The 11488-nt window shown below is 53.9% G+C and overlaps 5 protein-coding genes across 5 annotated transcripts; 4 read left to right on the top strand and 1 right to left on the bottom strand.

The window, feature by feature from the left end:
- Window positions 1–2286: 2286 nt before the first annotated feature.
- Window positions 2287–3079, top strand: K452DRAFT_288779 (uncharacterized protein). The gene has a single exon (XM_033540725.1). It carries the CDS (start codon window positions 2317–2319, stop codon window positions 2851–2853), a length of 537 nt encoding a protein of 178 aa, XP_033396399.1. The 5' UTR covers window positions 2287–2316; the 3' UTR covers window positions 2854–3079.
- A 217-nt stretch (window positions 3080–3296) lies between these two features.
- On the top strand, window positions 3297–4438 carry K452DRAFT_288778 (uncharacterized protein). The gene has a single exon (XM_033540724.1). It carries the CDS (start codon window positions 3331–3333, stop codon window positions 4243–4245), a length of 915 nt encoding a protein of 304 aa, XP_033396398.1. The 5' UTR covers window positions 3297–3330; the 3' UTR covers window positions 4246–4438.
- Window positions 4439–5025: 587 nt separating this feature from the next.
- On the top strand, window positions 5026–6537 carry K452DRAFT_288777 (uncharacterized protein). Its single transcript, XM_033540723.1, has 4 exons — window positions 5026–5168; window positions 5244–5486; window positions 5592–5689; window positions 5902–6537. The coding sequence occupies exons 1-4, from the start codon at window positions 5119–5121 to the stop codon at window positions 6192–6194; spliced, it is 684 nt and encodes a 227-aa protein (XP_033396397.1). The 5' UTR covers window positions 5026–5118; the 3' UTR covers window positions 6195–6537.
- An 844-nt stretch (window positions 6538–7381) lies between these two features.
- K452DRAFT_309799 (uncharacterized protein) lies at window positions 7382–7732 on the top strand (the record flags this gene model as incomplete). The annotated part of the gene is made up of 1 exon (XM_033543273.1): window positions 7382–7732. The coding sequence occupies one exon, from the start codon at window positions 7382–7384 to the stop codon at window positions 7730–7732; it is 351 nt and encodes a 116-aa protein (XP_033396396.1).
- A 911-nt stretch (window positions 7733–8643) lies between these two features.
- Window positions 8644–10952, bottom strand: K452DRAFT_309798 (uncharacterized protein; the record flags this gene model as incomplete). The annotated part of the gene is made up of 2 exons (XM_033543272.1): window positions 8644–10495; window positions 10543–10952. The coding sequence occupies 2 exons, from the start codon at window positions 10950–10952 to the stop codon at window positions 8644–8646; spliced, it is 2262 nt and encodes a 753-aa protein (XP_033396395.1).
- Between the last annotated feature and the right edge of the window lie 536 nt (window positions 10953–11488).

The raw sequence follows: 11488 nt of genomic DNA, 5'->3' as shown, positions 1-11488 counted from the left end.
TTTATGATAAACCTCGTTCCTAGAAACTCCAGTGATTAGCCACTTAGTGGGCGTTTCTCATGATATCCAGTTCGGAATGCAGAGCAGAGACACATAGTTTCAAACCATTGAAATAAGTGAAAGAATAAAAATCACACACTCCACAATGGTTGTAAAGGCCATTCCGACTTACGCTTCTAATCTTTGCAAGGTTACGGCCTAAGACATGAAACGATGCGGCCGCAACGGAGTAGCAGGGTACGTATGACGTATTCTCGATGGGATATTGGCGATGCTGGTGCCCGAGAATCCGAGCAGATGGAATTGGCGAAATCGCGTGGATAAACTAGAAAACAGCAGTCCCTTCCGAGCAAACATCTTATGCGTCTAGACAAACTTAGGGTAACTGGCACACAGCATCCAGCTGTAGCACCCCACTAAGACGACAACCAGCGCGATTAGCTGCTTTTCGCAGGCTGTTTGCCGTACAGCATAAAAGTCGTGCTGTCGATTGCTGACGGCGGGAAGTTGCGTCGTCAGCCAAGTTTCCAATCTTCGCAGTATAACCGGTGATAGCGGCATAATTAGATCCCAATATATTTAATTGAAGAGAAATGCATATAATTGTCCGTACTAAAGCGCAAAAATGTAATGTTAATAAAATAGTCACGGCTCGGAGTGCTCCAATCTGCCTGATCTATTTTTGTTTCATTGGCGCTAATGTAGTCAGCATTCTCTAGTATGTATGACACCTTTCGGAAGCTGCCCCAGTATGTCTTACACCCATTTGAAAAGGACGAGAAAGACCGTGCCACGTCGGTGATGGCGGTATGTGAAAGCCGTTATGCAGCTTGTCGAGGTGACCATCACTGCTGCCTGCATAATACGAAACGGGGTTTCCCTTGGTAGCTGCATGTGATAACACTCGTTTCCATCGCAACTCGGGGTCGGGAAACCTTCTTTGACGAAAACTGAGTTGTGGTGGAAGCTAAAAGGGCAGGATATGTCGTTGGATTAGATCCGGTTAATTTTACTTCCCCTTTTGGCTATTCTCACTACCTTCTATGTTAGGTAACCGCTAGTACACTTCCAGCTTGCGCGATCTCTATGTTTATATATTCGTCTACTATTTTGATAACCCGCGTTTATACCTCTCGTGACTTCCCATTAAATTTTCTACGTATAAAAGCGCGTAGAGTGTTAGTAGCGCATAAGTTAATACTAGGTATAGACTCGGATTTATATTTAGTGGCGCGAAGTAAGCTGCATATTTATACGACAGGTGAATGAGACTGCTGAAGGATTTCGTAGACAACACGCGTTGGCAGTGAGGATGTACCACGTAGGGTGGTGAAACAATCCGGAGCCAAAACTAAACAGAAGGCTCAAACACACAACAGCTACGTTTTTTACACTATAAAAGCTTCCTCTTAGTATACGTACGCATGAATTTTATCCTAACCATGGAAAACATAGCAGCACAGCAGTAGCTAAAACGAAAATTGTAGCTAAATTCAACACCACGCGTCTAAGAGGCTTTGCTTTGGTCGGTTTATCACTATCTTCAGTAACTTCTTAAAATAGATTTTAAAAGTGTATAGAACAATGGAACTTATGATGACGACTGCTTGTGGCGATGATGAACATATTCGCGTCCATCAATCGGGCAACGTTTCCAGTGACTTTCACCAAAATGTATGATTTATCTTAGTGTAGCAAGTTCGAAATATATGGAGCGAATGGCGACGAGGAAACGTGTGAGGTTGAGTGTACTGTTATAGCTTATGTGAGTTTCCCCAACCAATGAAGAAAAAACCAACAATGCTGACATTACATGCACAACAGCCGGTTCCCCACATGTAACCCGATTGAACGACAAGCCAGAGTTAAACTCCAACAAGCTTCCCTAAAGGCTTACTCAGGGCCGCGTACTGAGGCTTAGTTCCAACCTTTTTACAAAGTACTCAAGCATCGTGCAAGTCAACAATTGCAAGATATTGGATATGGCTCACGCTTTTCGAAACACATTGTCTTGCCAGAAATAAATGTGACGTTGGATATGGTGGCTTTGGCATAACCAGCATCACCGGAGACTTCTAAGAGAATCTTAGCGGTGCCAAAGAGTGTAAATAAAAGGAGCCTGTTCTTCTCAGGGAACGACCTTTCTTTCCAGCATTCACATCATCTTCCTTTCATATCCAATCTTTAATCTCTCTTCTTAAAGTTTTTCTTTCTGGCAAACCAGCAAAGCCGTAAGCGAAAATGAAGACTTCTCAACTTATCGCTGTCCTTGCATTCGCCACCATCTCCCTAGCCAGGCCTTCGAAGCGCCAAACCATGGCCTGCATCCTCGACACTGTTGACAACCCATCGGCTCAGGACGCCGAAAACGCCATCAACCAATGGAATGAAGATGTCGGCAAAGTGAACGACTTCCTCAACGACTTCAGCACGCTTGGAGATGCCACAGCCATCCAAGACGCCGCCATGAACGTCCTGCGTTTCGCTCAAGACGAGCCGTGCCAGCTCCAGACCCTCCTCAACAACCCCGACTTCATTGGCGGCTCGACCAACGGGTTCAACTGCGCGCGCGACGACCTTCAAAAGGTGTTTCAGCCGCACGTTCTGGACAACATCAACGACATCATCATGAGCCCGGGCAGCAATTCGACTACCCAGGGTGCCGTCGACGACATCAACACCTTCAGGTGCTGCAATGTTCTGCCCGATCTGGACATTCTCTGGCAGGACAGTGCGACGGACAACGGCATCGCCGATGTCGTTCCGATCATGGCGGGCAGGGAGAATGCCTGTATGTCTATTGATTGCACGATGGTCTCTACTGCCGCGCAATGCAAAGAGGAGAGCAACTAGATGGTTAGCGAAGATGGACACGCATGTGTTCGGAAGAGTTACGGGGAGGAGGGGGGGAGGAGTTACGTTTTATGATGACTGTCCTTACTCTTTGCTGAAATTCTTCTCGATTTCTTTTCCATTTAGTCCTTTATATTAGCCAGTCTCTACTTAACCACTTGCTGTCTGTAGTCAATTCAGTGTTAGGCCAAGTTAATCCAGTGTACTTCGGGACACGATCAGTGTTCGTTTTGCACCGTTAGGTTTCTTGCAAGTTTGAAGTGGTGGATTTTCTTGCCGCCGGACGTGCTGACCCAAGCCGCACTCCGAGTCAAAAATGGCAAGCAGAGCGGTTAATCTGGAAGGATTTCATGCCTCGCTGTCATCTTGTGCAATGATTTACAATCGCACGTGACGAGCTCCGCTCGGCCGCCATTCGAGCGAAGCGCGAGACGATACGACGTCACACACCAACCAGCCCAACAACCAACCTCAACAATGCCATTCACGCCATCCGCCCACGCCGGTATAGTCCACCGTTTCACGCCGAAGCTCACAGCCTTTGAGCACGGCAAAGACAACCAAGCCGACAACCCCCACACGCTACTTTGGATCGGAGGCCTAAACGATGGCCTCTTGACCGTCTCGTATGCGACCGCGTTGGCGCATACCTTACCCCCAAACTGGAGTCTTGTCCAAGTGCTCTTGTCGTCCGCAAACAAGGGCTGGGGCACTAGTAGCCTGAAACAGGATGCACGCGAGCTGGCTCAGTGCGTCAAGTATTTCCAGGAGCGCCGACCGGGGGCCAAAATCGTGTTGATGGGCCACTCGACCGGTTGCCAGGACTGCATGGAGTATCTCGTCGGCGAGGGCCATGCGGAGAGACCGGCTGTCCAGGCTGTGATTCTGCAGTCTCCGGTTAGCGATCGCGAGGCCTTAGCCGAGGAGTTCCCCCCGGACAAGCTCAATAGCAGCATCAAGCTCGCCCAGGAGTGGGTCAAGAGCAACCGCGGAAACGACGTCTTGCCGAACTCTGCCACGGCGCCTCTGACCCCCGTGACTGCAAACCGTTGGCTCAGCCTGTGCAGCCCGGACAAGAATGGCGACGACGATTACTTTAGCAGCGATCTAGAGGCGCATCAGCTGCAGGCCACGTTTGGCAGGATCAAGGAAAAGGCCCAGGTCTTGTTCTTGTATGGCGGCGATGATGAGTATGTCCCCGACTATGTCGACAGGAAGGGCTTGGTGGCGAAGTGGACGAGTATCGTCAGGGAGAATGGGGGAACTGTCGACGATGAGAACGGTGGTATCGTCCCAGACGCGCATCACAACCTCGAAGGTGACGATGATGCCGTTGTCCAGGATCTGTGCAAGAGGGTCAATGGATTCCTGAAGAACTTTGGTGGAGACTAAACGTGTCAATAAGCGGATTGGAGGACCCACGAGCTGTCAAAGCATACGTCAGTAGACGCAGTCTGCGCTGCGTTGTCTCCCATCATCAAGACTTCTAACGAAATATTCAATGAGCACAAGGGAACTGCTACTTAGGTACTGTCCAACATCCAATCGAACCGGTCTTGACCGAGCAAGATGAGTATCAATGCCTTCATTTAAAGATGCAAGGTATAAGCTCCTACGAGCACAAGTGGATATATGTGATGTAGGAGGATACTTCTACCGTACATCAGCATAGCTTCATCAACGTGTTTACGTTGAATGAGCTTTTCGAAGGTACGACTGTTTCCGTTCCCCCGACGAGCCAAGATAAGACAGCAATCCACTCCAACGTACGATGGACCCGGAAGAGGTTAAAGGGATTCCTCAACAAAAACACTCTAAGGCCAAAATGGCAGGCAGCGGCTAATGACGCAGCCGGCATCACCAGCACACGCATAACTCGTATGAGAAAAATGGAACTGCTTGACGCAAGCCTGCGTTCTGTTCCTTGATCTCTGGAATATGTAAGCTATACCGGGGAGTGCGATATAGCCGTTTGCAGTTAAGCTTAACCCGGATGACGAACGTCTGGTTACACAAGCCCCGCGACACATGGATTAGCCCCCAACAAGCTAGTGCGGACCCTTGTCGACTACCCCGCATACCGGATTGGGCGGAGCGCGGCGTGCCGAGGACCAGCGCGGCGCGGAGGGGTACTTAGGTACGCAGGCCCAGCAGCCGCAGCAGCAGCAAACAGTGAGCGGCTACAATTATCCTAGCCTCGAACTCCAGTTGCGGTTGAAGTTTTCTTGAGTGGCACGTCTGCGCGCGTATCTGAAAGCAGCAAAAATGGTCTACGAATCGAACATCAACATCACAATTGACACGATATGTCCCTGGTATACTTTGGATCCCCCTCAAGCCCAGCGCCGCGCGCCTTGCCGTTTCCGTCCCTCTAATGAAGTTCGGTCCAGGACCTATCTCGCGCGGCGACGCGTCCAGCGCGCCCTCGACCAAGTGCGCGCCGCGCACCCCGACTGCCCCACCACGTTCAAGATAAAGTACTCGCCCTTCCAGCTCTACCCCCACGCCAACAAGGAGGGCGAGGACCGGTACGCGTGGTACAAGAAGCTGCGGTACAGCGACAGCGAGGAGAAGATGGAGGCGTACACGGTGCTGATGAGCGCGTACGGCGCCGACTACGGCATTAACTTCAAGTGCGTTGCTCGCCTTGTAACCTACCTACTCTACATATCTGCTAGAGCACCCTTACTTTAACTATACTGGAAACGGCCCGCTGACAGACGCCCACTGCCCGGCAGGTTCGGAGGCCCAGTCGCCAATACGCTCGACGCGCACCGCGTCATCCAGCACTTCCAAGCGCAGAAAGGCGCTGAGGTCGCCGACAAACTCGTCGAATGTGAGTCGCACCACGAGACCAGTCCCGTTTCCGTCCTTGGTCCCGTCCAGACCAGCCCAGCCCAGCCCATTCCATTGCACACGATTTCGCCCGAGTCTCCGCCGAGCCCTCCACCCCACATCCCACACAACCCCACCCCAGCACCAAACGCAAGCATCCAAATCCATACCTCTCATACCTACCAAACCACACAACCCACTAACACACCCCAGCGCTCTTCAGCCAATACCACGAGCACGAGCGGCACCCCTCATCGCGGGAAACGCTGCTCGCCGCCACAGCCGCAGCCGGGATCCCAGAAGCCGAAGCCGCAGTCGTGATCGACGACCCGCGGGCCGGGCTGCAGGACCTGGAGGCGCGGCTGCAGGAGCAGCGCGTCAACGGCGTCGACACGGTGCCGTTTATCGTGGTCGAGGGCCGGCGGCGCGACTTGCAGCTCGAGGGCGCGCGCGAGGTCGATGAGTACGTCAAGTTGCTGGAGCAGACGGTTAGGGAGAGCTCGTAGGGGTGCGTGCGTGGACGGCGGCGGGGTGGCGTTGGGTTGTTTCGGCGCTGCTGCTGCTACTCGTACATACCGCCACCGCCGCCCACTGAAGCGCTTCAGGCCCCACCACGCCTTGCGATGACGATGACGGCGTCGGCAGCGGAACCCAGAACCTTACGGGGCAGCGGTTCTCGATGCGGGCTTTTTCTTCAGTGCCTAGGTAGAGTAGTGCGGTCAGTCGGAGATGTCGGAAGCGATATTGCCGCATCGGGCAACGGAATGGGCTCTGGGGCTCTGGTGCGCCTAGCTACTGGTAGCCACCAAGTGCCAAATGCCGAGCACGAGCGCGAACTAGAACCGAGAAAAAAAGAAAAACGAGAAAATCTGTTAGCTGCTGTATGTACTCTAGGTGGTCTTGCCGCCCGGATGCGCCTCGAAAAATGGGAATGAGGATGAGGATGAAAAAGTATATGCGGATTCTGTGTCAGTGCTAGCCGCCGCTGATATCTACTTACTTTACTTATATTATATACCTACCTAGCTATCATCTCCTCATCTGCCTTTCCGTCCCACATCCCTCATCCCGCCCGCCTTGCCTCACATCCCATCATCGCCCCCCGGAGCCAGCCGGAGCAACCACCCAGCCAGGCAACTACCTAGGCAACTACCGCACGCCACCAACCCAACGCAGGCCGCCTCTCCCGCCGCCCGCCGTCCGCGCCAAGCCGGCCGCCGTCCAGCGTGCCAGCGGCAAGCGAAAAAGTCCCGCAAATATTCCCCAGCAATGATGTGCGTACTGCGAGCTGCCGTGACCCCTGCCGAGCTTACTCCACTCCACCCTACCCTACCCTACCTCCTCAATCAATCGCTACATAATAGACACGCACTTACGTCACACCTCCATCAGCAACTCCAAGACCACTAGCACTAGCTCTTACGACGGAGACGGAGACGGAGACGGAGGCTTTTTCCCCCTCTGCTGCTTAGTTGCCTCCTCCCCCTCCTCCTCCGCCTCCTCTGAGGCGGAGGAGGAGGGGGAGGGGGAGGGGTTGCGCTCTTATGTTTATGCCGCAGCAGCACCACCTCCTTCGCCGCTGTCTTCGCGACTTTATGTACCTGGTCTCTCCCCGCTCACTCTCACTACCAACCACAACCACACAAACCCACCACCGCTACCACCACCACCAAACACAACCAACACAACAACAATGTCCTCCCTTCCCCTCCCGCTCCCCTCGTCCCCCCTTCCCCTCTTCATCCCCCTGCCACTCACACCCCCCCTCAACCCCCTCCCCCTCACGCTCATAGACATCCTAACCCTGCTCCTCCTCCCACTCATCCTCCTCGAATTCACGCGCATGATGGCAGTGCTAGACCCGCTTTTGGACATCGTTTTCGACATGGGGGCGTGGCGACGCTTGCCCGGTTGGGCTGTGGACGCTGGGGCGGCCTGGTGCGCGTGTTGGTGTCTTGCGAGACGGGGGGAGTGGTGTGCTTGTGTTGATGTGCTGGTGGGGGGTGTGGATGTTGTGGGGGAGGGGTGGGGGAAGAGGGCTTGAGAGAGGTAGGTTGGTGTGCTGTGTGTGTGTGTTTGTGTTGTTTGTGTTGTTTGCGTTGCTTTTTTATATTATTATACGGGAGGGGAAGAGCGCGCTCATCCCTCACCCACTCACTCACTCACTCACTTCCTCGGCGACTCCCAAGCATGCATACTTGCTCCACACAGCGTCCGTTCCATCCATTGCAGTTCAGCATACGATACCGACCACGGCTCCGCAGTCCGCACCACCTACATAGCCAGCACTTCCACTGACGCGCGCCACAGAACCCAGACGGATCCTGTAAAAAACCCGTCAGCCAGCACCGCCGCCGCGACGGCGCTACCTACTCCTACGCCCCCGAGAGCCTCCTAAATCCATATACCTAGCACCACACCGCCCATCGCGCCGTCTGGACGAGCATGGATTCATCCACCGATAAAGCACGCGCGTCGAGCCTCCGGCCACCTGCACCAGAGGATTCTCTGTTCGCCCGCACGTACGAGCGTCCGCGTCGGGAGTGGGGAAGTAAAACGAAAAAGAAAAAAAGTATTTGTGCCAAGAAGACAAGAAAGGGGAAAAAGCGAAGAGTCAGTCAGTCAAAAGGAGAAGAAAAAGAGGGAAAGAGAGAGAGAGAGAGAGAGAGAGAGAGAGAGAGAGAGAGCAAAAAAGAAACCCAACCTGGAGATGGAGAATACTGAAACCCCGCCACCGCCCTCTTCGCCACCAAAATAAAATAAAAAAAAAACTCCCGCGGTAGCCGATAAGCTAGCTCTAAGCTTTCTGCACACCATTACACGCCTTCTACGCCTTGGTTTTTTGTGGTGGTTCAAAAGCCATAAACAGAGAAACTTCGCCATGAAAAAACAAAAAGACAGACCTGACCAATCCTCCCTCCCTCCATTTCCACTCTAGCTACCCGTCCCACATCCTCAATCCGAGCTAATTCTACGCTTCTTGCGTGGCGTCTTCTCGCGCTCCTCGCGTCCCGTCTCGGCACCGGCATCCGCAGGACTCGTCGCAGCACTACTCACGCTTTCGACTATCCTACCGCCGCTCTCAGAGACCGCGTCGTTGCCGTCCTCGCCACCGAACAGGTTCTGGTTCGTTGCCGCCTCGAATGCACCAAAGTCGAAGTCCATGTTGCTGCTGCCAAAGGCCGGGAAATTGGTATCGGCGCTGCCTGTAGGGCCTGCCCCTGTATTTTGGAAGTAGTCGCCGGCGTCCGTGTTGATGAATGAGTCCAGGTCGAAGTCGCTGGGGGGAGCATTGGCGTGGTTGTTGTAGTTACCGTATGAATTCAAACCAGGAATGTTTCCGTTCGGGCTCATTGGGGCAAGGCGTTCAGACAAGTGGTGCACGCGCGCTGCCTGCTCCTCCTGGAGCTTCTGAAGCACGTCGATCTGTTCATCGTGGTGTCCAAAGTGCTCAAGCGAAGGCATTGGTGGCGGTTGCGGATTAGAGAGCGCATTGTTCGAGCTATTTGCATTGTCGGCATTCGAATTGGGAGACGCGGCGTTCATGAGAGACAGAATTTCCTCGCGTTGTGCCTGCGTCAACGGAGTGTTGCCATCAGCCGTTTGGTAGTGCGACAGCGCGGCAGGGAAGTCAAACTGCGGCCCGGTTGCCGGGATATTGTTGTTGGCGTTCACCGAGTTGATGACTGACATCATGTCGTCAGTGGTTTCCGGCATTGGCATGCTCGGGCTCGGGGCTGGCTTGGATCTGATTGCGGGGGAAGCGGAAGCGGAGCTAAAGTCATGGTTGAGAGGTTGCTGAGGGCTCGAGTTCATGTGGTTCGCTTGCTGTGCCTGCGTTTGCTGTGATTGTGCCTGCTTCGTCTGCGCTTGCTGCTTGTAGAAGCTGTTGGTCCGCTTCGGGCTGTACGGTCTGGAGGAAGGCGTCTGTGTTTGGACGCGGGGACTCTGTGACCTGGAGTCTCTTGCAGTCGGAGGAGGCAGCAAAGCAAGCGGTTTCTTGTTTTGCCTGGGAACGGAAGTCTGCTTGGGCATCTCAACTTCCTGGTAGTCGCCCATGTCGACAACGCTGCCTTGCTTGTGAGAAGTAGTGTTTTGTGCGAGATTGGTCGAAGGAAACATGTCGGCAATGTTCATGTTGACACCATTCTGGCCCTCGAGGCTGCGGTTGTAAAAAGTAGCAAGGAACGTGAGAATTGCGTTGATGGAGCTCTCGTGGCGCTCGTGCATTTTTTGGAACTGAGTGGCCTCTTGGAACCACTGTTCGTTTTGGCGCCGCATTTGACTGATAATGTTGGATATCAGCTTTTGCTGGTGTTGCAACTGTCGGATCTCGGTGCGCATGCTGTTGTAGTCGGCCTTGGGTATCAGTTGCATATCCGAGTTCGCGCCATCCTGGTTGAAGCCGTGCGTCTCATTTCCCTCATTGCCGTATTTCCTCCCCTCGTCGTCACTGTCGTGTCCTTTCTTGTCGTCGTCCCGTTTCCTCTTGGCGTTGGATTGCGGGTTTTTGGGTTTTTGGATGAGCCACAGCAGTTCCGGGCGACCGCGCTTGAAATATTTGTTATGATATTCACTCGGCGTCTTCTTGTCCCTCCTCTCAGCCTGCTTCATAGAGTTGTCCGAGAGCCCGACTTTTTTGTGGAATCCATACATGTTCAGCTGGCGCACAAACGAGGCGTAGTTGTTATGCTTGAATAGTTCCGGAATGAGAGTTTTTGCGAACTCGTCCTCGTCAATGACTATGAAGGAGTTGCCGTCGTCGGACCATCGGATGAGGTCAGTGTGATTCGAGTTGTCCAAAAAGCTAGCAAGTCAGCGATGGTTTCTACCACACCAAGGCGTGTGACTTACCTGCTCAGTTTCTGCACGAACGGAGGAATCTGCTTGCGCTTGGCCTGCGCCTCTTTCCTGGCTTTCAAGGCCTGTGCCTCCAAATCTTCCTCGTCATCCACGGCCTCCCAGCCAGCGTGGCCCGGCAGGCCTCCTGCATAATCGTATTTATGAGCCAGCTGATGGTTATTGTTCCGCCGGACCAGCTCCGTGCTAGGAACTTCCGTCGCAAGTCTCTGTCCATTGGCATACATGCCGTTCTGCATGGATCCGACAAAGTTCTGGTCGAAGAGTGTAGGGTCAGTGTAGGCGGGCACGTTGGCCATGGGGTTTGTGTCGCTCCAGTTCATAAACTGGTCTTCGGTAAAGCCAGGCTGGTTCTGCTGAGCCATGCCGACGCTGCCCTGCGCGGCCGACTGCTGCTGAGCCATAGGTACGGCGCCTGACGCCGGGCGGTTTCTCGTCGGTATCTGTCTTTGCATACGATTTCACGAAAGCGCTTCGTCGTGGGCGGCGCTCTTCAGCGTGTATCCTCTCGAGTCCCAGTGCGGGGCCGAGTCAAGGATGAGAAAGTAGCGGCGCGCAGCGAGGCAGGCGACTCAGTGTACGGGTGAAAGGTGACGCGAAGCGAACCGCGTAGCGGAAGGGCAGAGTTGTGGGCGGGCGGAGGGCGAAGAGAGCGGAAGCGCAGGGTGTTTTGTAGGCGGGCGGTGCAGCAGCAGAAACCAATCGTCAATGGGAGGGGTTTCCACCGGGCTCAAGCGCCTTGTCGGCGGCAGAATAAAGAGGCTGGTCGTCCTGCAAGGCGAGTGAAAGAGTGCTTGTCGCGTTGTCAGAGAGGTCGGGGAAATCTGCGGGCTGACTGATGTCAGTTTGGCTGAAGAAATGACGGCGGCGTCTTTTTGATGGCGCCTTGTTGCTGCCTAGGCGCGCGGCCACACACACAAGGCTGAAGCAAAAGTCGCGG

This window comes from Aplosporella prunicola (assembly GCF_010093885.1).
Source record: "Aplosporella prunicola CBS 121167 unplaced genomic scaffold K452scaffold_16, whole genome shotgun sequence".
NCBI classification, from domain to species: domain Eukaryota; kingdom Fungi; phylum Ascomycota; class Dothideomycetes; order Botryosphaeriales; family Aplosporellaceae; genus Aplosporella; species Aplosporella prunicola.
The sequence above is the reverse complement of the archived record's forward strand: the minus strand, read 5'-3'. Positions and strand labels throughout refer to the sequence as shown.